We start from the raw sequence: 23276 nt of genomic DNA on the forward strand, positions 1-23276 counted from the left end.
TAAACTGAAGGACTTTGGTGGTAAATACTCATTATTTCCAACCTTGTGTCTCTTCAGAATGTTGTAACCTTAGAGAATGGCTCACTCATTCAAATGCAGAAGTGGAATGGAGAAGAGACTACAGGAAGCTGGCAGATAGGAAAAAATGTGAGGGTGATTTAATTTCCCACTACCAATTTATTGAGGCACAGATCCCCAAAGGTATGTAGGTGCCTAGCTCTCATGGAAATCAATGGGAGTTAGGCACCTAAATACCTTTGAGGATCTGGACCTGAGATACAGAGAATATTGGATCTCTTTCATGTGAAATTCATGTTGTATGTAGTTAGACTTTTAGATGTAGTTTATGACAAAAAAAAGGGACAGGATGGGGAAGGAACTCTGGAAAAGAAGGAAAAAGTAGATGCTGGAAGGCTGACAAAGAAATGGAGATGCCATAATGAACTGACAGCACTAGAAGCCAATATGCTGCTATATTATGATTTATTTGCCCTAAACTGAAAAGCAATTTGAGAAGGCTGAAGACCAGTCAGTTTAGAGCTTTGGATCTCCGCATCCCCAAAACATGATGATGATTGTGTTCAGGATCTCTGTTCTGGTCATACTCTAATTGACTTCCTTACTAACTTTCTGCCATTGTGTGCCCTCATAGAGAAGTCAATTAGAGACTCATCATAACAGAGTTGATACAAGTTCCCACACCTGATACAAGAAAAGAGGCTTTGCTTCTTAATTATAAAGACTATTTACCAATCACAAATTTTACTGTGACATTTAGTACATTATACTCATTCCTCTTTCATCTCCTTGGGATATGCAATGTTCCCTCCAGCAGGGTTTGAGCATATAAGACAATGCTGTCTTTCTGTAAACCAGATAAACTCCAGCTAAGTTAAGAAAGTTCCATGCAGCTCTTTCTTCAAGAAAAAGACTGTTGTACACAGGCATATTTTAAAGCAGCATCACTACTATGAATTGTTGAATTAAAACATCCAAACGCACTATAGTGCCAATGTATTGGAGTTTATAAGAAATGGAGTTTTAAGTGCCCTGTTTGTGTTGATAATCTAGGCCTAAGTGCATGCAAAAGAGCTTAATACCCATTTTGGCATCAAAATAAGCAGCTTGATTTTCAAAAGGAGCTTAGTACATTGGATACTGAGCTAATTGGAAAATGGAGTCCTTATGTAGGGGCTAAGGGAAGTTGAGCTCTTGACAATATGGCCCCACCTGTGGACCCTGGGATTTTTAGCACACCTGATCCCTTGAGACCTATCCCACATCTTGACTAAAGTATCTGCCTGCCATCCTGAGGGCACTGTGTTATATTGAATTCACCATCCCTTTTTATACTTGTACACTGCTTGCCTGTATCAGTGCTCCTGCCCTGGAATGTTTTCTATTTCTAAAGGTATTCTTCCTGTTTTAAGGTTTTTTGCTCCTCACCCAGTGAGGGAGGTGATTTTCTCAGTCTAAAGAACTTCCATTTCACATAGTATGGAAAACAAAGATCCAATATTAAATTGGAGGAAGAAAGTCATCTTGTATCAGATGATCCTCCTATCTGTGGAGGAGTCACTCCAGTCCTGTATCACCTTTCCCCTATAGAAAATTGTAACTATTTACCTGTTTCAGGCATATTGAAAATGAGTTCTGTCAGAAGAGCTTTGAGAAGAATAGCCAGATGCACAAAGGTGGTGTCACCATTGCTGTAACCCCATGAATCAGCTGTTTTTCATTTAAGGATGAGTGCTTCTGCCATCTGAACTGCAGTATTATCCTGAACAATGCTGCTATCAGGGTGTGGTTATGATTTAACCATTTTAAGTAATTAGAAATTTAAAACACCTGTTTTGATGTTACACAGAAGTGCAGATTTCTTCTCCTGAAGGAGTTGCTTCACAGTAAGCTACCAGTGCTTTGGACATCCTCTCCCCACTACTGCTTGAAACTGCTCCATCAACATGCTCACCTCCCCAGCAAGTCTATCTGCATCATTTCCTGATTTTTACCTCCCACCAATGCAGATCACACCCAAGGGACTTTGGAGGGGGAGACGGAAAGGCACACACAATAGAATACAGCTGAGAACATTTATTCAGAAACTGTCAGTGGATGCCATGAATAATGTAGAGGAGAGTAAAAATCATTCAGGGCTTGAGTGTGTGGCAGGAACATAACAGGAAGAGTTGTAGCCTCCTAGCAGCAAACACTAGTAAAGTGACCTAAAAATTAGTATTTTTTGGTAAGTGATCCAGAAATGGAACAAGTTTATTTAAATCATGATTGTATGAGTGCTGCTTGGATTGGGCCAGATTTTGCTCTCTCTACTCATGTATCTTTGTCTGCAGACAGCCCTGTAGAGGTAAGCGGTCTGCACCTGAGTAAGGTATGACTTAGTGAGAGTAAGGTTGTAGAACTAGACCCATTATGAATTCAGCAGATTTCACACAGCTATTATACAAAGCTATCAGATTATTTCCCCTCTCTCATGTATGCATGCAAGTCACCAGTGGATGTTTGCCACCCCCTACTCCCTGGGATACAGCTAATGGATTTAAGTATTGGTCAGTATACCAGCCCATAAGCTAGCAGACAGGGGTGACAGTAACTTAAGCCACTTACTGGTACTCTGGAGTCTTTAGGAGAGATGGCCTTTAAATACTCAGGTACTTTAAATCAGGATTTAAAGGGCCCAGGGCTGTGGTAGCAGCAGCTGGGAGCCCCAGGACCCTTTAAATCACCATCAGAGGGGGCCCTGGCCTTTAGTGGAGCTTTAAAGAGCCTGGGGCTCTGCTGCAGTAGCAGCAGCTCCTCCAGATCCTTTAAACAGCTGCTAGAGCCCTGCTGCTGCTACCCCAGGGCTCTGGGGACAATTTAAGGGCCCAGCACAGTAGCTTTGGCAGACACCCTGGGCCCTTTATATTGCCACCTGAGCCCTGCCTCTTCCCCAGGGCTCTGGCAGCCATTTAAAGGGCCCAGGCCTCCAGCTGCTGCTGGGAGCCCCATGCCCTTTAAATTGCTGCCAGGGGAAGCTGATCTGCTCTGGTACAGCACACCGGCTCTTGCTGGTATGCCATATCAGGGTGTACCAACTTACTTTGACCTCTGCTAGCAGATCAAGAAAACCACCTATCAGGGCAAGTTAAAGCCTCTACAATGATTTGTGTAGTGCCTTTTTTGACCAGGAAAAAGGTAAACCTCATAAAAGACTGTTAAAGTGAGACTTAGAGGCTCATGATAGGGATTGAACTAGATAAAGTCCTGCTTATTTAACAAGCCAGAGGTGCACATGATCTTCACTTGTTTTGGATCTAGAGGATAATTATGTTATAGGACCAGGGGCTAGAGTAAATTAGGCCTTGAGAGTGGACATAGGTGCTTGACAAAGTGGTGAATGTCTTGATCTTTGTTAATGTTATGTCTACCTACTCTTGCCATAGTAATGAAGGGAGTCAGAAGTTAGTGCACACCCTGGTCCCAGTTTAAGACCCACCACCCATTAGCTAGTGCTATGTTGTACAAATTCCAACACCATTTCTAGACAGTTGAACATTTTATTGAATAACCATGAGATTTCAGATTGGCTATAACACTGCTTTGGCATAAAGTCTGTAAACAGTCTGGTTCTGTCACAAAGCAGACTTGTGGAGCTTCACTCCTGGAACTGAGCTGATTCTCCACAACTTAGATCCCCAGTCCATTGTGGAGATAGGGTTTCTTCATGCAGTCTCATAGACCCTCGTGCAGGTAACATTGTTCATGGTACATTCCTAGAAGGACAGATTGTGGAACAAATGCATGTTAGGCAACATGTCAAGCACTCATTCCCCCCCCCCATAGCAAGCTTTAGATAAACACTTCCATGCCTCCCTTCAAGCAAGTTGAAAGGGAGGCATGGAACAACTCAGGCTGAGAGCTTCATGCTTTTATTCAGAACTCCCTGTACCCAAGGGGCACATAGGCCTCTCAATCACTGTTTGATCTCAGCTGGAGGCCAATCTGACAGGAGTATTTTTTAATATCCAAGACAGCTTGGAGAGGGAGCAGAGGCACCATTTACTTATGTAGCCTAGAAGCTTCTCATATGTTCTCTGCAACATCCTGGGTTTAGAATTGCTACAAAAATTCTCTTCCAGCACCCAGGAAACAAGAGCAGGAAGAAATATGGCAAAGAGTCACTGTCAATTCAGCAGTGACAGATCATGTCATTGTGGTATGTTGACTGACAAGCAATGATGCAAGCTTGCCAATCAATGTATTAGTCTATCATGCTGCGATAGTGGCTCTGTGGGGAGTGTTTAGATAGAGCCATTCCAGCTTTTACAATATTTACTACAACTGGTCAAGACATGGGTTTTCATGAAAGTTTTGGCCCTTTTAATGAGAATTTGAGTTTTGGACTTGCACCCACTCATTGTTACACAGCTTTATATGCACTTTTTTCTTCACTTGAGTTTGGGATAGGCAGAGGGAAGAGTAGAAAGAATGCACATGCCTTGAAGACTTCTCCAGATCCTCCATCTTTAACACTCCTGAATTTTAATGTGAAAGTCTCTCACTAGTTTGAAAGTTACATCCTCACCCCCATTCTATCAGAATTCACATCCTACATTTTTCCCATCCCATCACCTCATTAGAAGCCAATATAGAACACATGTTGCATTCAGTGATTAAATACCAGGCATTAACTCACCACTACCAGCTTCCCATCCACCAATTTTCTTATTAATGTGGTCTCTTTTCCATCCCATTTCTGCACCTGAATCAGTGAGCCATTGTCTAGTGTTATGATGCTCTGCAGAGACAAGGAAACAAAGTGTTGCTATTTAGTCTGTCTTGCAGACTAAAGGAGATTTATACCCAAGTCCAACATTAACTGAACCCAGCTGACTGGGTGTGCCTGTGGTTCTGCAGAACACTTGTGGCACTTTTTTCATGGTAGACATACTAAGTTCAAGGGCAATTTTGAAATCCCTCCCCTCCCACAACCCCAGCTGTGTTTAAGACAGACTCACCTTAACTTTCCTGTCATCTGCTGTGGTCTCTTCAAACTCCTGACCCAGCTTGAAAGAGATCTCTGTATTTTTGAAGGTACTCTCTGTTCTGATGGTTATCACATCTCCATTGGTGCTTATGATTACATTGGGCTTGGCCACACCAGCCATTTTCCTAGTAGCAAAGCCCACACCTGTAGATCAGACAGGAGACTATATTATATAGTCTATTCACTTCCAGAACACCCTCTTACCTAGTAGTGTTGTTTTCAACTAAGGGAAGGCAAGGGATCAGGGATTTAAAATGTTTATGACTTGTTTCCACAAGAATCTGCCCTTGCTCTTCATATGGTTTAGTAATCCTGCATTTCAAGGCTGCCTGAAGCTTCTGATAAAGGCATTCCAAGCCCAGTCCAGGGAATATGAAGTCAGGATTTTTTTGTACAGACACTATTCTGAAGTGCAATGCAAATTAAATCCTTTTACTGAATTAAACTCCAAGGGCATATGCACCTGAATGTTTAAGAACCCAGAGAATCCTGGGGAGTCAATTTCACCAAGTTAAGCAACCTTTTACCTCTAGAGTATAAACATTTTTAGAGTAATTTAGATTCCCCCCCCTTGCTTTCCCCAAACCACTCCCCAAAAAACTGTTTGCTACAGAACTAGTAGCAGTTGAAAAGTGACACTAAAAAGGAAAAAAAATTAAGAAAGAAGCTGGCAACACTAGTGCTCTCTAAGATTTAGGAGCATTTTCCAGGGTGCTCAAATCTCATTAAGAAAAACAGAACTTGGAAGTCTGTTTGAGAAGTTTGCTTCTAGTCTCTAAATGAGACTTGTTAGATTATGGTACTAACTCAGAATAATCTAGTCAGAGTCACCAGTCTATGGGAGAGATAAGACCCTTTAAAACCAACTTCAACTTAAAACTAGGAGTTTAAGAGAAGCATATGACCCAGTCAAGACTTCTCCAGGTATCTAGTCAGGAGTCCATGCAATTCCTTAATTTAAGAGCAAGCTAGCAGCAACTACTCCCAGTCCCTGGGGTACCTAACAAATTCCAATGAACCACAAATTTTAGTACTCCATCATCAACATAAGATTGTACTTCAATAAAACAGTTACTTAGACAAAAGTCCAGATTAGACAGGTGTTTAATTACAGACCTTATTATAGTCTCAGCATTCTACTGCTGTGTGTTTCCAAGGCACAAAGGCACCGAGCAGGTCAATAGATTTTTCTGCCCTAGACAATAGTACTACTGAATTATTTCTACTAGAAATTGATCATGCATTATTCAATTAACAGGATACCACTCCCTCCAGTCCAATTCCTTCTACAGTAAGAAGCCTCACCACACTAAACCAAGCAACTAGCTTCCCCAAGAACTCTGCAGTTTAAGATCGTCTGGCTAAGACTGTTTATCAGCCAGGATAAAAAAAGCCCTTAGTGAATAGTACAGGAAAGTTCCCAAAGCCAGGAAGAAGAAATCTGGATTAAAATGCAAATTCAGTAATCTTTCCCTATACAGACACAGATATAAGCAGAGGTAACACCACATAGCAGTCCTTACCCAGTTCTCTCATATAGTCCTCAAAGTTTTCACTGGAAATGAGTTTCCAGGTGCCCATAAATAGATCACACATTATGTAAATCTTGTTAAGCAGGCTTCTGCAGGAATCAGGCAACAGTTCTCACTATCAGACAGGAAGATAGTATGAATTCTACAAAACCACATAGCCTCTTTAAAAAGGAGTCTTGACCATGTGACCCTCTGGGATGACCAGTGGTGAGAGAGAATATCAGGAACTCCAATTATGAGTATTTCTCCTTTTTTCCTTCTTAGTAGGTCATAGTGTTGTTATTCCTTTATCCTCATTGGCACATGGATCACTGTGTCCTCAGCACTTAATGGTCTTTAGCATTCAAAAATAGTTTCCATTAAAGAAAAATATTTTAAAAGGATTTTGTTCAGGAAGAAAAGTCTGCAGCATTAGGCCCTGATCAGTGGGACAACTCACAGTGCTTAATAAGTGTAAGCACGTGTAAATTTTTGCAGGATTGGAGTTTGACTCAGCTTCTAATCAGCTGACATTTCTTGCATCTGCTTAGACCTTGCTATGACCCCAGGAACAGATTTTTGCCCTTTTCCTGCAAGTGACTGTGCATGAGTGGCCCTCTCTGTCCACGTGGAACCCTGTTGTTAGTTGCAGGATCTGGGTCATAGTTTATCCTAATCCCATTAGGGTTGCACATCTATTAAAATATATTGTATTGTTCCAATCCCCGGAATTCTATTGCCATTTGTGAAGTGCCGATGGTGTGCTTAGTGCAGAATGGGACAGGAAAGGAGACAATGTTCCTGCTGTTAGAAACTTGTGTCCAGATCCCCAAAGGTATTTAGGCACCTGACATTCATTGAAATCAATGGGAAATAGGTGCCTAAATATCTTTGATGATCTGGGCCTTACAGTCTAAACAGATGGACAGCAAAAACACTCGTTGAGCCATGGGAAGGTTTGATCCCTACTTCTTGTTGCATTTCTCCCCTCTTTATTAAACAAATATAGTTAGAGTAATAGATTTTAAGACCAGAAGGGAGTATTATGATCCTCTGACCTCTTGAAGAACACAAGCAACAGATTTCACACACAACACACCAGAACACACCCAGCACTCCTAGGCTTCATGTTAGAAGTGAGTTTTGAGGAGAGGGACCTCACTGAGAAGATTCTTATTAAAGCTGGACCTCTCTGAGCAAACCAGGCAGCAGATCTTTTTTCTGTCAAGGTTCGGGTAGCAGAAAGTGTGGTATGCTTGGGCAGGGAGGAGATTTCAGGTTAGTTAAACTTGGTAAATTTCTGAAGCTCTACTGGAGTATCTAAAAGGGTTCTCCAATGAAGTGTCTGCTCTCTGTTGGTTTAAGCATTGATTCTGTAAGGGGGCTCCAAGGAAATCCATGTGTCTGACTAGATGTTCCTTCCAGCTGCAATACATGCACAGGCTGCACTCTTCTCAACACGTGCCTTCCAACACATGCCGAGGGTCAATTACTGCACATCTCCCTTAGCTGGGCTTCCAGCAAGTCTTCATTACTTATAGCTTGTAAAGATTGAGCATTGTTGTGATGATCACAATCACCAGCAATCTTAAATGGGCTATCTATAAAGTAACAGATTGATTTTAAGGTGGTCTTGTTAATTTTTAAAGTCATGGAAGGGGCTTAGTGATATTTGAGACTTAACACCCACACCCACCCTGCCCAGGCACTCTCCCATTGAGCAGCATCTTGGCATGTATCTGGCAACACCCACTTTTAGAAGTTCCACTATTGTGATTTATATCAGGGAAAGTGTGGTCTAGTGATTGGAGCACTAGAGTGGGACCCAGAGAAGACTTGGATTCTACTCTTAGCTCTTGGCACTCACCTGCTGTGTAATCTTCGACAGGTCACTGTGCCTTTGTTTCCTCTCTGACCCTTTGCCTTGTGTATTTAGATTGTCAGCTATTTGGGGCATGGACTGTCTTGTTATGTGTTTGTACAGCACCTAGCACAATGGGGCCCTGATCTTGATTGGGCCTCTAGGCACTATGCCTAACACAAATAATAACTAATATTAGTATTAGAAGGCAACTGAGCTTTTACTATAGTGGCCAATGCACCATTTGCTCAACCCTCTTCCTAACTGCCTTTGAAGTTCGAGTGCCAAAAAGCAGCCCTTAAGGCAGTGGTGTCAGCTCCTGCCAGTGGGAACATTCTGCTGGTGTAGAGCCATTTTAGAAGTTAAAGTTGGGCATCTGAGCCCAAGCAGGGGTGCTGGAACAACTTGTATAGTGGGGGTGCTGAGAACCATTGAACCAAACTGTAAACCCTGTATGCGATGGAAGCCACTTCAAGCCAGGGGGTGCTCCTGCACCCCCAGGACCTCTAGTTCCAGCACCTATGGGCCCAAGTGCTTTATAAATAACATTATGAATGGGATATTAGGAGTTTTTTTAAACAATTAACTTCTTGAGCCTTCACACATCCCTTTAAGACTGTGCTGCTTCTGTCTTGGAATGGTGATTTTCTTTTTTTTGTTTTTTTATTTCTGGAAAAGCTATGTTTTAAATTGGGGCTAAAATTGTGATTTTTTTTATCCTTTGCTGTATTTACTGACTGTGGACTTGTGCTAAAAGAAATCAAACTAAAATTACCTATTGACTGGAGTCCATAATATCTTTCCTGATTGGTTGTCTCAGAATGTCACATGTTCAGATCAGCTTTAAAAACAGACTTTCAGGGCTTATAGAGTTAGTGCTCTTTTGTTAGCTTTTTTTGAGAGCTGCTGTTGTTTTCTTGAGTGTGTCTACCCAGAAAAACCTTGCAATGTGTGACCTGTTCCTAGGAACGTGGAAACTCAGCTCCAGTGAAAAATTTGATGACTACATGAAAGAGCTGGGTGAGTAATGTAATGTGTGGGATTTAGAAAGGATATGCTCTAGTTGAACTCTGCTCCTACATTTCTTCTCTTTGGCTCTGGGGATTCTTCACTTTGCAGCTTCCTAGTACTCACTTCTTCAGAAGGGAAATGAGGTGTTTATTTTGAGAACTGTAAGCTGAGAAGGGGAAGTGGCTCTCTGATGTGAACTGTTCTCATAAATGCTGCCCCAGGGCTGCTCTTAATGGAAGACTGGCTATGTCTTTTGGGGGGTGAGTGGACTACTGAAAAGAGAGAATAGCAGGGGTGAAGTAACTAAAAATTACGAAACTTAAATTCTAGGTAACATGGGGCCTAGACCTCCACTGCATTGCATCTCATGTAGTCACTTGCACCTGTGCAAAGTGACTATCAAATGCTACCTTTCTTAACTGGTCTTTCTTTGTCACTCTGCATGAATGACTCAAAGTGCAAACTAGTGAAGAATTAGGCACATAGCATTGTTTTAACAAAGCTTTGTTTACCTTATAAGTGAACTGGACTATCTTGCTGACTTAGACTCTACCTCAACAAGGAAATTGATTAATGTGCTTTTCTGTAATTTAACTCAAACTGTACATGAGAGGACTTCTCTGTGAGACATGATACACTTGTGCTTGTAACACTGATGCTCTTTCTTAGTAAGACTACTATATAAATTTTACTTCACTTCAGTTGAACTAAAGGGTCTAAACACTATGGTAACAAACTGCTGGTACAGACAGCACAGTAAACTAGTTCTACTCTTATTTCTTTAACTTTTATCCCATCACCTTAATCTTTATCTTGAAGTATCTGACACATCTTGTGTGTAACTTGCAGGTGTGAGTTTAGCCACCAGGAAACTGGGCAGCCTAACCAAACCCACTGTGACTATCAGCATTGATGGGGATGTGCTAACAATCCAAACCAAGAGCACTTTCAAAAGTACTGAGGTCTCCTTCAAGCTTGGGGAGGAGTTTGAGGAAACTACAGCAGATGACAGAAAAACAAAGGTGAGGGCTAAACAATGGGGGCAAAGTGACAAGCCTTATCTTTCCTAACTCAGTTTGCAGAGAATCACTTCTAACCTGCAGGACAGTGGACTAAATGCTTTATGTGAGGTTTTTTGTTTTTTTTGGTAGAGTATTGTAACCTTGGATGATGGCTCACTGACTCAGGTGCAGAAGTGGAATGGCAAGGAGACCACAATAAAGAGAAGATTAGTGGATGGGAAGATGGTGGTGGTGAGTTCATTCCTGCTATCTGATCTCTGAAAGTAGTATCTCCACAGGAAATGCTTAGCAAGTTGAACTGTAGCAAAGATGACAAAATTACTTTTTTTTTTTAAACCTGGAGGAAAATCTTCGAGGCAAAGAACACTACCTTATGTCAGCACTGCATTGTTGCTTCTCTAAGCCCTGGTCTACACTGGGGGAGATCAATCTAAGTTAAGCAACTTCAGCTACGTGAATAACGTAGCTGAAGTCAACATACTTAGATTGACTTATTATAGTGTCTTCACCATGGTGAGTTGACTGCTGCTGCCCCCCCGTTGACTCTGCCTGTGCCTCGCACAGCTGTGGAGTACAGTAGTTGACAGAATGCTCAGGGGTCAATTTTATCGTGTCTAGACTAGATGCAATAAATAGATTTCCGCTGGATCGATTGCCACCTGCCAATCCGGCAGGTAGTGAAGACCTACACATAGTGTTCTCTGAAAACAATGTGTGATAGTATTTGTTGAACTGCATATGGAGGCATTTTAAAATCATACTGTGATAACTTCCCCCTTTTTAGGAATGTACCATGAACAACATCACATGCATCAGAATATATGAGAAAGCACGAGGACATTAATCCCCGCCCACTGGACTAGAAACTCACTGAGATGGCTCTTGACAAGAAAGCTCCAGTATAAGCTTCTGTTTCCAACTCCAATGTGTACAGGCGTTTCTCAGAAACAGTGTACTCGTGTAACATATTAAACAAACAGGCTTTCAAACACTGAATATTGGAGTCCATATTCTTTGTTAGCTTGTAACTACTCATAGAGACTTGACCTTCAGAATTGTAAAACTGGAGATAGACTAGACACCTTCATCTCATCTTCTCCAGCCTACTCTGTCCTCCATCCTTGTAGAACAATAGTATTTCCAAGTTGCTTGTCTATTCTAGGCTTAAAATGCTTTATAATTCCACTAATTCTTTCTGATCTAGTCCAATAGATCTAGCTTAGTGAAAGGCCACTTCTAGAAAGCTTTCCTAGGCTGGGATTTTGGAAGGTGTATAAAGGCATAAGTGCCTAACTCCCTTGAGGTTTGTGAATATTCCATCCTAATATTATAGGAGAGCTTTCTAAGTTGTCTCCCTAACATTACTCAAGTTATATCCCCTTGATCTAGCCTAAACCATGAACATCTCCCCACAGACATCAAAATAACTATACATTAATATCTTGTCCTCCCCACTGTTGTAGTAATCTTAAAAGCTGTATCTCCTTCTCTAACTGACTATATTAGAGATTAAACAAATTTAACATGGATCCTCACATGATGGGACAGGGTGCAACCTCCTCGCCCCCCCCCCCCCCGCTCTATTCTGTATGCTGGTTTTCCACTATTACTACTGCTCAGTTCATAGGATGGGTCACATTGCTCATAATACACAAACCAATACTTCACACTAAGGTCTCTTATGTTTAATGCATGAATGGGCTGGATGCCATTATAGCTGGTCTGAAGAAATGCAATGTACAACAGAATATACAATGCTTCCCTTTAGAGTACACTGCTCTATTTCCTGTCTATTTTTCCTCATGTGAAAATTCCAACTGATGGAGGCAGCTGCTTTTCTCAAACACTCATGTTAAAGAAATGAATGATCTTGATGCAAAGGAGGAAAAGTACTTTTGATCTCCTTCTTCTGAAGCATCCAGGATGGCCATGACTAGAGCTGGCACCTGGGAAGGGAGTAGCAGCAAGCATTTTGTCTGATCACCAGATGTGGGGTTTGAAAGGAATTTCCCCCTAAGTCAGATTGGCAGTGACCTTGAGCATGGTGCGTGTGTTGCTGTCCTCTGCAGCATATGTGGGTGGGTCTCTAAGTGTGCTTGGGGCGCGCGTGCGCGGGAGAGCAGACCTCCTGCAGATGTGCCTGCGGAGGGTCCGCTGGTCCCACGGCTTCGGTGCCCCTGATTTGGGTATATCTCACTTAATCATTTCCATGCCATTGTGGGGGCCATGGGCAGTGGTGCACCTCAGTCCCTCCTATTTTCTGCCTGTGGAATATAATCTAGCCTCCTACAGGCTGTAATGCCTAGCTCTAATTTCAGTTATATGGATCTAGTGTGAGCCTGGGCTATACAGGAGATCAGACTAGATGAGCTGGTGGTCCCTTCTAGCCTTGAATGCTATTGCTCTATCTGAAAGTGCAATCCACAGTGGAATCAAACTAGCACAGCATTCACAGCCAGCTGTACTTTGAGGATAAATCTGACAGCACAAATGATGTCCTAAGGGAGATTAAGCATGGTAGTTATTTCTCTGTTACCTTGATTAGTCACTTACACATGTGTTTACAATGAAGCCACTCTGATCTGCTAGCATTTTATACTTGCTCTGTAATGTACAGAGGAGAGAATTGACCTGTCCCTGGAATGCAGTAGTGTGCACTGTAGCTTCTCTTGTATAAATCAGTCCTTGAAGGAAGAACACAGGTGTGTGCCAGTCTAGTCATTCAATTTACACAAGACAATTAAGAAGCTGCATCTTCTTACAATCCATTACTAGAAAAGCAACAAACAATTCCACTGCCATAAGTAAACAGATAAAAAGGGGAGAAAATAAGAACACTAATACCTAGTCTTTACATCAATACTTTTAGGCCCTAAGAGAGTAGGATGGATCCAATTTTTAACTTTTCATACACTTCCCCTAGGGAGCCTACCATTTTATCTTCCCAACTCCTCCTGCTTTCTGGGTCCTGATGACTTTTGTTTGCAGATGTCAGTACCCAAGCCCTACCAGCAACATGTCCATCTCAAGTAAGGTGCACCCTTGCAGAAGCCACCTAATAACTTTACCATCCAGGCAGCCTGGAGACAGGCTTGCAGAGCCTGCAAAGTCATCAGCCCAAGAAGACAGAGGTTAGGGCAGCTTGGAATGTGCTGATTCAGCTGATCTCGTGGGCAGCCTTCACTGTCACCAGCAGGGGTGGCTCTGTGTCTTTTGCCACCCCAGGCACGGCAGTCAGGTGGCTTTCGGCGGCATGCCTGCGGGAGGTCCACCGGTTCTGCGACTTCGGCGTACCTGCTGCTGAATTGCCGACGAATCCGTGGGACGGGCGGACATCCTGCAGGCATGCCGCCGAAGGCTCCCTGATTGCTGCCCCCACAGCAACTGGCAGGCTGTCGCCCCACCCCCCTGGCTTGCCACCCCAGGCGTACGCTGGTGCCTGGAGCTGCCCCTGGTCATCAGAGTCTAAAGGTGTCTTCCTGCCAGTGGAAAAAGGGGGAATATTGCACATGCTTGAGCTCCAGGGGGTAAATCTTGCCTACTGTCTGTATGGTTCAAAATGCAGAAAGCAGCATTAGCTTAGTTAACACAGCTGGCAGCTTAGGTACACAGCTGGCAGCATCAGAAAAACTCTGCCCAGTTGGCATTCCAGGGAGTGTCACAGCATGAAGGAAAAGACAGGATGAGGCTCCCGTTATACAGGGTTGAAGATGACAGTGGTGGGCTATATGGAGGAGACTAAAATAAGTCATCAAAAGAATGATATTGGGAAGGTGACAAGAAAGACAGCAGAGGGTGGAGGTGTCTTGGGAAAAACAAAGCCCCAATTCCTGAACTCTTGGAAGGAGAAGGCAGGCATTTTGGAGTACATACAAACAGGCTGGAAGGACAAGCTGTGGTGGCAGACAATGGTATGAATTTCTTCTCTCAACTGAGAACTGCAGCTATGAGGGTTCCAGCTTGGCTTGTCCAAGCCCACACCCAGGCAAGCTAAGTTTAAAGGCTGCACTTTAAGGTGTTTTTCCTATTGCGTAAACAAACAGTATTTTGTATGAATGCCATGATGGGGCCTGAGTCTGCCACCCTGCCTCCTCATGTAGTTCACTGATTGCGAAGAGTAAGGAACAAGGTACCACTGCAAAGGCATAAGGGCAGCAGAATCTGGCCCATAATTTTGGATTTGACTGCTGACTTTGGCTACAAGTGCTAATTGAACCTAGGCCCCAAAATAATCTCTACTCTTAGAGAAAAAAATAGATAATAAATGGGCAGTACTGGTTCCAAGGAACCCAATGTCAAAAAGGAGGATACAATATCCAGCCATATCCAGACCACAGACAGCAAGCTGGGGGAGGGGTGATCTGTGCCAGCATAGAGTGATCCCTCAGAGTGCTAGAACACAGGGTATGTCTTTATGACACAGGTAACCTGGACTCTTACTTGGTTTTTATCTTAACTCCCCTATTGTCCACACTACACAATCTCTGACCCAGGAATTGCTTTAAACCCAGTCTAGCTTACCTGGCTTGGGCTATAGATTAGAACCCAGAATCCCTGGGCTGGAAATCACCCACTTTACAATGGGGATGCAGGCTAAATCACGTGTGTGCTGACAGTCCTCCACTGCCGTAATGTCTGATGTATCAGATTTGGCTCATTGAGTGCAAGTCCCCCATTTTTCTTGTTTCCAGGCATGATCTTAACACAGTCTCTGAATTATATCAGTAGGCCTTTTTGTTTGTTCTAATTCAGTCTTTCCTTTTGCACCTTTGCCCATCTACATTTGTTGTCATAGGTTATTGTGACAATTTATGAACTTTCACTCACTTTTTGCAGTTGAGCTCACAATTAGGATAAATGTGTAGACCCAATTATCACAATGTAATCCCTTTCTTTTATGAACCCCTTCCACCTAGGATTGGACATTTGTTCATAAAGTCACAATTGCAAACAAAGATAGATCTTCATAGGGCTAGAAAATGTGCTTGGGAGCTTGAAGTCCTGGATTCTATTCCCAGCTCTGCGTGGATTTCTTCTGCAATTTTATTACCCTGGGAGGTGGGGGCATTCACTTTCTTACAGCCAGTCTTCAAGCTGTTTACTGCCAATGCCTTAGATTTTGGTTTTCTGATCAAAGCAAAACTAGTGAAAACATAATTCACTCCAACTGTTTGTCTCTTGCTATGTGCTCTCAAACATATGTGATGGATTTCTAGGGACCTGGAAACTTGTCTCCAGTGAAAACTTTGAGGGTTATATGAAAGCACTGGGTAAGAAATGTGTGTGAGTTCAGTGTCTCTCACTTTCTTTTTAAAAGTTAATGTTGGTTTTAAGGTCTGCCCTTGGCTGTAATGAAAAATAACTACCTCTGGGACTCTCTGCTCTGCAGCTCATTAGTGAGGGGGAATGAAGCTTTATTCCTGTTGACTAGAAATAGGGGTTTTAGGATAACTGGTTAAAACATTTTTGGAAGCAAATACTTGAGGGTGGGATTTTAGAAATCACAGTGGGACTATCTGAACCTTCTTGTCTCTTTCAGTTCTCACAACAATCTGTGGAAGGGGCTGGTGGGAATTCATTCTCATGTGTGTGGGGGGAGGGTTGGTGCTTCAGAAAAGACTTCATCTGAGCATGAAAAATGGGCGCACAAATGCTCACTAAAACCTGTTTTTCTTAATTATGAAAAAGCTAAAAACTTGAAGACCTAAACTCCAGAAACTGGTAACACTAAAACAGAAGTATGGCTTCTTCTGGCAATTTATCTTGGCCTTATGGGGCTCAAATGATCTCTCTGGCGTTGTTACTAGGACTGATGAGTTGGCGATGTATGGCTTGAGGCAGGAGATGGTGTGGGGCCCTTGCTGGAAAGAAAGGGGAAGGAGGATGAGGGGGTTCAGTAAGAGAGAAGGTAACCTTGGTTTGGCTTTAAATCTGCAAAACTTCACTGGCCATGGTTTGGTTTTGCAAAATGTGTGGTGACTAGTCAGTCCCCATCGTCTCCAAACCACCAAAATCCAAGGGAGGGAGCAGGTAGGAGCTTTCCTAAATAGTTCAAAGCTGGGCTAGATGGGAAACTTCTTCTGTGCCTTGTAGGAAAAAACTAAAGCAAGGAACTGGTTTAACACATTGTAAGTTAGCACCATTGCCTGCGGCTTTCTGCTCCGGTGGGATAGCTCAGTATGTAGGAGGAACAGCTTGCAGAGAGCGGCAGTCACAGGGGCTGTATCACAGCTATTGATTTGAATGAACCACCTCAAATAGCTGTGTGTGAAGGAAAGCAGTGCTGTTGAGTGAATGCTAATGTTGGGGACTGGCAAGCACTAGATATCTCTATTTACTCAATATTCTGTAATCAACTTGGAAAGTAGAAATACAGAGTCTTTAACATTTCATCCACTGCTATTCATCAAGTTTTTAACTTTCCTGTAGGACACTCTACCTCCAGCGTTTTGCACCACTATCCATCATTGTAGTACCTGCGGGATTGCACAAAATCAGGAAGAGACAGTCTTCTGATAATTCCCTTTCTGAGCTATATGGTAAAGTCTTTCCAGAGTTTCAATTCTGGAGAAACAAAAAGGCAAATCTGTAGCAACTTGCTACAAATCACATATGTGGTGTTTAGTAAGCACTAAGAGGGTGGTTTGTTTGGAATGAAGGCCTAGCTACCCGGCCTGTGTCAGACTTTCCACAGTGATTCTTGAAAAGGAAACCTGCAACAAAGCCTCATTTCCTCACCTATTTAATTAAACACCAGGAAAAGCTAGTGAGGCAGCTGTAGAGTATATTCCTCTGAGCTAGGCAGAAGGAACCATCCCATTGCACTATACCCCAGAGGCCAATTCTTAAACTACCTAAACAAATGTGATGTTTCAATCTCCGGCATACTGGTGCTTCTTATCTAAATCTTCAGTTAATTTGCTGGGTACAGGAGCCAGATCACAAGTTTAAGGCCCAGTCCACCTTGAGTAAGATTGTGTTTAGTCCTAGTTCTTTAATAGTTACTGAATCGCTGCTGGTAAGGCATGAGGTAACAAGAACTCAACTCACCAGTATACTCCTCTATTTTCCATAATTTGAGGGTAAAGGCACTGGTAGCCCACATTCAGATTCATATGAATTCTACACTGTTTGAGAAAAGTACCACCCTAAACCTCTATCCCAATAGCCAGTAAGGGTTGACGAAAGCCGTGGTAGCAATGATGCTTCCAAAAGATCTTTCTTCAAAAAGACAAACTAAATGAAACTGTCAAAGCAGCGGCTTCTGTGTTTAATTAAGTCCAAGGGGAATTAGGCTTCATGAAGAGGTGGGGGTGAGGGAATAGAAAAACATTTTGAGGTTAAGTACAAAGTAGGGAGATAATAGTTTCTTCCTCTATTTCTGTACTCAAAGTGTCCCACTTTGCCACTCCTTCTCTCTTGACATAGGCCATGGAGACGGCCACTCCTTGGTGGAAGTAAGGCTTTTGGAAAGTGGGCCGCTATCACTTTTTTGTGGTAGTGCTCAATGTACTTACCAGTCATCCTTGAAAATGGCTCTGCCCTATGGAGCTCCCTATCTAAGGACAGGTCTACACTTAAACCACTGTATCGGTACAGCTGCACTTTAATGAAGATGCTCTAAGCGAACAGGTGAGAACTGTCCTGTTGGTGCAGTTAATCCACCTCCCTGAGAGGTGGTAGCTTCTCCCACCGACATTGTGCTGTCTTTAGATCAGTGATCGCTCATGGGGGTGGATTATTCATACCCTTGAGCAACGTAGCTATAGCAAAGTAATTCTGTAGTGTAGACCAGGGCTAAGGGTGACCAGGGAGGGTAAGGGGATCAAAGTGGTAATTGCCCACCTCTGGGGAGAATGTGGCTATGTAGATTTGCTGTTAACAGCACAACACACTGTTAAACTGGATTCTTTTGGGGGCAGCTGCAGGTGCAAATGTCCTAGTCTTATAGTGTGCTAGGGATGTGCCTCTTGAATTGTGGTCTTAGTGTAATTTGTTAGCTGGAGCTGTAAAAGACTCACTGGTAACATCTCCTCTATTTCATTACCCATCCCAGAATGCGTGCAGTAGCGGAGGTGAATCTCTGATGTGGTTAACCAAAGAGGATTTCAATTTACTGTGTAACCCATAATTGACTTGATTTTCCCCCAAAATAACTAAAACATTCTAAAAACATGCCTTAAACTATGCTTTAATAGGAGATGGGCAGGGTTTTCTGGGTTGTTGAGCATAACAAAAAGAGCAGAGTTGTTGCTAGGACAGGGGTGGGCAAACTACGGCCTGTGGGAGGCCTACGGTGGCCCAGGAGGCTAGCCCAGGCCCCTCCCCCACTGTTCCTCCTCCCCCGCAGCCTCAGCTTGCTCCCTCCGCCGCCGGCGCAATGTTCTGGATGGTGGGGCTGTGAGCTCCTGGGACAGCGCAGCTGCAGAGCCTGGCCTGACCCAGTCTTTGTGCTGCGTGGTGGCAGCGGCTGTAGCACCACCAGCGCTATCTGTTCCTACCCCACTGATTCCTGGCCTTGCCCAGCCATTGCCAGTCTCCCCCCTGGATCCTCATCTGATCTGTTTTCCCCACTCCCATTAGCCCCTTGTCCTCTCTCTGTTTCCCTCATTACTCCCAATCACATTGTCTTGCCAATCCTGGTGTCCATCCAGGATCCCAGTCTCCCCTCTCCCTCCAGCCCGAATCCCCAATACTTAGCCCTAGTTTCCTTCTCCCTCTTTGCTAGCCTCCAGTTCCAGTCTCCCCAAACCCCAGGGTCTTTGTCCCAATATACTCTCCCCCACCTCCTCAGTCTGACTGTTGTCCCCTCTGCATTTGAATCATGCAGCTTCCTCCTCAATGCTACAGAGTGTCAGCAGTGGGAGCACTGAGAGCACGAGGGAGACAGTCCCCCAGCTTTCAGTTCTGGTGCCTGGACTCAGAGCTGAGATTGCTGGGCAAGTTCTGCTCAGCTGCCTGCAGTCCTGGGCTGGAGCATGCTCACTGTGGATGGAATTATTGAGGAATTTAGCTCTGAAGGTCTAGCAAAACTCTACAGAGCACGTGTGAACTGTGATCATCAAAGATTTATAAGCTGGACAAAGTTGGGTGGATTTTCACAGAGATGGCAAAAAATGACACATTCTTAGCACAATGGCCAACCAGTCCCTCCCCCCACCACATGCACATTTCTGCTCCAGCACACAGGGTAGTAAAACTTGTCAAAGAAAAGATTGCTAGGGTTTTTTAACTTGGGTAAAGCAACATATTTTTTTCTGTAACCTCGTCTGAAAGGTCGAATGTTTTTGGCTGAAATTTTCCCAAAAAAATTCAGCCTGAGCAGACATCTGACATGGAAAATTTCAGCCCAAACAGTTATAAGCAACTAAAAATGTGACTTACTTTATAATGGGAAAATTCAGGTAATGTTAATAATAGGTGGTGCTACCAGCCCACCTATAACATGTAAAGGAGAGAATGGTTTTCTCAAATGAAGGACTGTGACAGTCTTGAAGAACTGTGATAGTCTTAAAGGGGCACGTGGATGCTCAGAAATTGTATCTACTTGAGGATATATGGTAGTCACATTGTTCTGGACACCATGACTCCATCAGTATTAGGGACACAGAATATGAAACGCTAACATAGCCCGTAGCCCTCTCCTGGGTGGTTCTTACCTACCTCTGACAGATACCGGAGGGAGTCTGTCTCTTTTTACACATCTATAGCTTGCCAAGCTAATAGAGTAGGGCCTTCAAATCTGACCCAAACCTGATGTGACCTGACTACATGTGTTGGGATTGGGAAGGATCAGAAAATAACCTGACTCTATTGGGCTCGGGTCATCTCTGATCACCTCCTCCTGCCTGTGGGGTCGGTGTGGTGGCGGCTGCCTGTCCAGGTCCTGCCAGTTGCTGCCTTGCTGTGCTGTGTGTGTTGAGGAGTGAGTGTGATGGCGAATCTCCCTCCACAGTACACACAGTGCAGAGAGGCAGTGGCAGGATTGGGGCATGCAACTGCTGCCTTGCCCACCTCATGGGCAGGAGGTGGCTAGAGATGGATTATGGGCACAGGGTACAAGGAAGAGGAAGCCCACAGCAGGCCAAGCCCCAAGGATGAGGTGGCAGCTCTGATATGGGTCTAAGGGAAAGTGTTGGGTCCAAATTGGGCTGGATTTGAAAAGGACTCAACGCCTTTGGATCGGATTCAGGTCGCCTCTGTCCAGGTTGGGTTCAGATCCAGGACCTTTTAAAATTAGGCTCGAGCAGACCTCAATAGTACAGTATCACTGAAATGAACTGAGTTGCATACATTTTTATATGTGGAATAGTTCTTTAAATTCTTTGAATGATTCCAAAAGAGTAAAGCCAATGTGTTTGTGCTGGAGGGGATTTGGCTCCTCTCCTGATTTAGGCCTCAATCCTGCCAGTAAAATTACCCATATGCATAGGAGTTTGAAGGATCAGATCTTTAGTGTCTGTGCCACAGGAACACACCACGTTTTCCCAGCACGTCACTACTTGTTTGTCATCCCTGAATCAAGACCCTCAGCCCACAGGCCAACAAGCGTGACTCAGTTTTCTCTACACCTTCCCAGTAACAAGGAGTTTTCCAGGAACAAAGCAGTCCTGATTTTACCCTTGAACATCAGGTCTTTTGCAGAAGCACTACATAAACAGAGCTGGCAGTTCTATCAGTTGTAATCCACCCTCACTGGATCTCACCTCAGGCAGAAGGTTCTTAAGGAGTCACCCCTACAAATTAGCTTCTCCCGAAGCAATTAGTTCCTTGGGGAGCCCAAATGATGGATAATCACTTCAGAGGAACCTTGCCATTGATACCACAGTCAACAAGACACGACATTCAGGATGAAACCTGGGGCTAGGACTGAACTCCTTCCCTTCTGTTCAAAAAGCACAGGCTGCTAACATGTGAACTAAAGTCACCACTAGGGGGAAGCACTATAGATAGCGCCTATGACAGCTTTATTATTATTTGTTATTAAAGTGACCACATTCACAAAATTCGGGGGAAAGACCCAACACAGAAAACTGTCATTACTCCCCATGAGGGTTGCCACCAGTCCAGGTTTCCCAGGATCTTCCCTTTTTTGTGGTAGCTGCCTGGGAAATCTGTAAAGGTGCTCAGTCACACTGCCAGTTTTATGGGCTCAGAACAATCCTTGATGTCCCATTTTTTTGTATCTCAGAGGTGGCAACCCTACTCCCCACCCTTTTGAGAAGCCAGTTTCTCACACTCATCCCCTTCCCTCACCTTAGGGGTTGGTGCTGCCACCAGCTGGGTTCCACTGCCACAGCCTGGGTGGTGGTTCTGCTAATGCTGGCCTGGTGGTGGTGCCACTGGCTGGGGTTTGGGGATGGTCCAGTTGTGGGGGTGGTCTGGTGCCACTGCCATGGTCCTCTGCCTGCTGCTGTTGCTCTCCCAATAGGCAGGGGATGGGGAGTATGGCTTCCCACAGCTTGAAGCAGTGCCCTCTGCTAAGTAAAGGAGTGAGGAGAGATGTTGTGCATAAAATGGGACACTCTCAGTTGTCCTCTTTTAAGATGCAAATTTCCAGAACAGAGTCAAGACCATTGAAAAATGGAACTGTCTGGGGGGGGGGGGGGCAAGAAGCTTGGTCAGTTCATTTATTATTTGAATTAAAGGGGTCCAAACCAACATCAGGTCCTACAGCAGAATTGCAGCACCACCCTTATCAGAATAAACTCAGCCCATTCTATATAATCCACCTATGTGACAGTGAGCAGGTTCTGTGCGATAGTTTAACTATAGGCTTTCAATGTACTACTTAGCATGGAACTGCAATTGATGAGACTTCTGTGCTTTAGTGAACTTCAGGGCGTTTATTAATTAGAGTCCCCCTGGTAGCTCACTGGAACAAGGCAGCTGGTTAGAGCAGTAGCTGAGCAGCTGCATCCATAACATCAGCAAATTTAAGAATCAGTTGAGGCGCCTGATTTGTAAAGTTTGATGCTTATTCAGTGGTGTGAACTTCACCCCGGAACCAGTGGAACAGGCATGTCTACAGTGTGAATGTTCTGCTGTAGCTTTTCTGCTCCAGTGCATTGGGGTCAGTGTTCTCTAGTGCCACCTACTGCTGGAGCTGGAGAATCAACACTTATAGGTCAGAGGAATGTACCAAATGTCAGCAAGCTGCAGGGGTGGGAAAAGGCTGAGACTCTTGTTTTAAATGTCAAATGTTTTTTGTTTGTGAGCTGAGACTGAATACACATAGTGTCCCTGTTTCGCCCACTGGATAACTGTGAATATAAAACTCTGTGCTACTAATATTTGGTTTCTATGTCTCAAAGGTGGTTTAACCCTGCTCAGGGAGGGTAACTCACTTTGTGCGAAAAACAGCAGCAGCGTTTTCAAGTAAGGTGTGTTTAGATTTGCTGATTTGCTCGAACATAAGAATTCTAGATCGAGGCATCCATCCGCGGATCTGAAAGCACATTACCGAGCAGAGTGAATTTAGCTATGCAGTCACTGTGAGGAAGGTATGTATTGTCCCCATTTTAGAGAAGGACCAGAGCTACAGAGGGCCACCATGTGAACGCCTTCTGGTGGGAGCAGGTACCATGCATGCAAATGCTTCCATTGATGTCAGTGAGACACCTCGTGTAAGTAATCACACAGCAATGTGAGTAAGGGACTCACAGTGTGGTCCCGAGAAATTAATGGGGCTAATATGGCCCTAATTTGGGATGATTACCCAACTTCAGACACCTGAGCCCTGATTTTCTGAGATGCTGAGCAGTCACAGTCCGACAGGCTTCAGACTGAATTGTGAGTGCCTAGCATCTTTGAAAAACAGGTTC

The 23276-nt window shown here is 43.9% G+C and overlaps 3 protein-coding genes across 4 annotated transcripts in view; 2 read left to right on the top strand and 1 right to left on the bottom strand.

Annotated features, from left to right (window-relative positions):
* Positions 1-3537: 3537 nt before the first annotated feature.
* Positions 3538-6729, bottom strand: LOC120397625 (fatty acid-binding protein, adipocyte-like). The gene is made up of 4 exons (XM_039523825.1): positions 6571-6729; positions 5019-5191; positions 4697-4798; positions 3538-3773 (listed from the first exon to the last, which is right to left on the bottom strand). Exons 1-4 carry the CDS (start codon positions 6641-6643, stop codon positions 3723-3725), a joined length of 399 nt encoding a protein of 132 aa, XP_039379759.1. The 5' UTR covers positions 6644-6729; the 3' UTR covers positions 3538-3722.
* A 2557-nt stretch (positions 6730-9286) lies between these two features.
* On the top strand, positions 9287-11448 carry LOC120397624 (myelin P2 protein-like). Its single transcript, XM_039523824.1, has 4 exons — positions 9287-9439; positions 10280-10452; positions 10582-10683; positions 11237-11448. Exons 1-4 carry the CDS (start codon positions 9367-9369, stop codon positions 11294-11296), a joined length of 408 nt encoding a protein of 135 aa, XP_039379758.1. The 5' UTR covers positions 9287-9366; the 3' UTR covers positions 11297-11448.
* Positions 11449-22848: 11400 nt separating this feature from the next.
* Positions 22849-23276, top strand: part of LOC120397656 (myelin P2 protein-like) — a 39414-nt gene continuing 38986 nt past the window's right edge. For both annotated transcript variants that reach the window (XM_039523889.1, XM_039523890.1), the window contains exon 1: positions 22849-22955. The gene's annotated coding sequence lies outside the window, so the exon portion shown is untranslated. The remainder of the gene's footprint in view (positions 22956-23276) is intronic.

This window comes from Mauremys reevesii, linkage group 2 (genome assembly GCF_016161935.1).
Source record: "Mauremys reevesii isolate NIE-2019 linkage group 2, ASM1616193v1, whole genome shotgun sequence".
NCBI lineage: Eukaryota > Metazoa > Chordata > Testudines > Geoemydidae > Mauremys > Mauremys reevesii.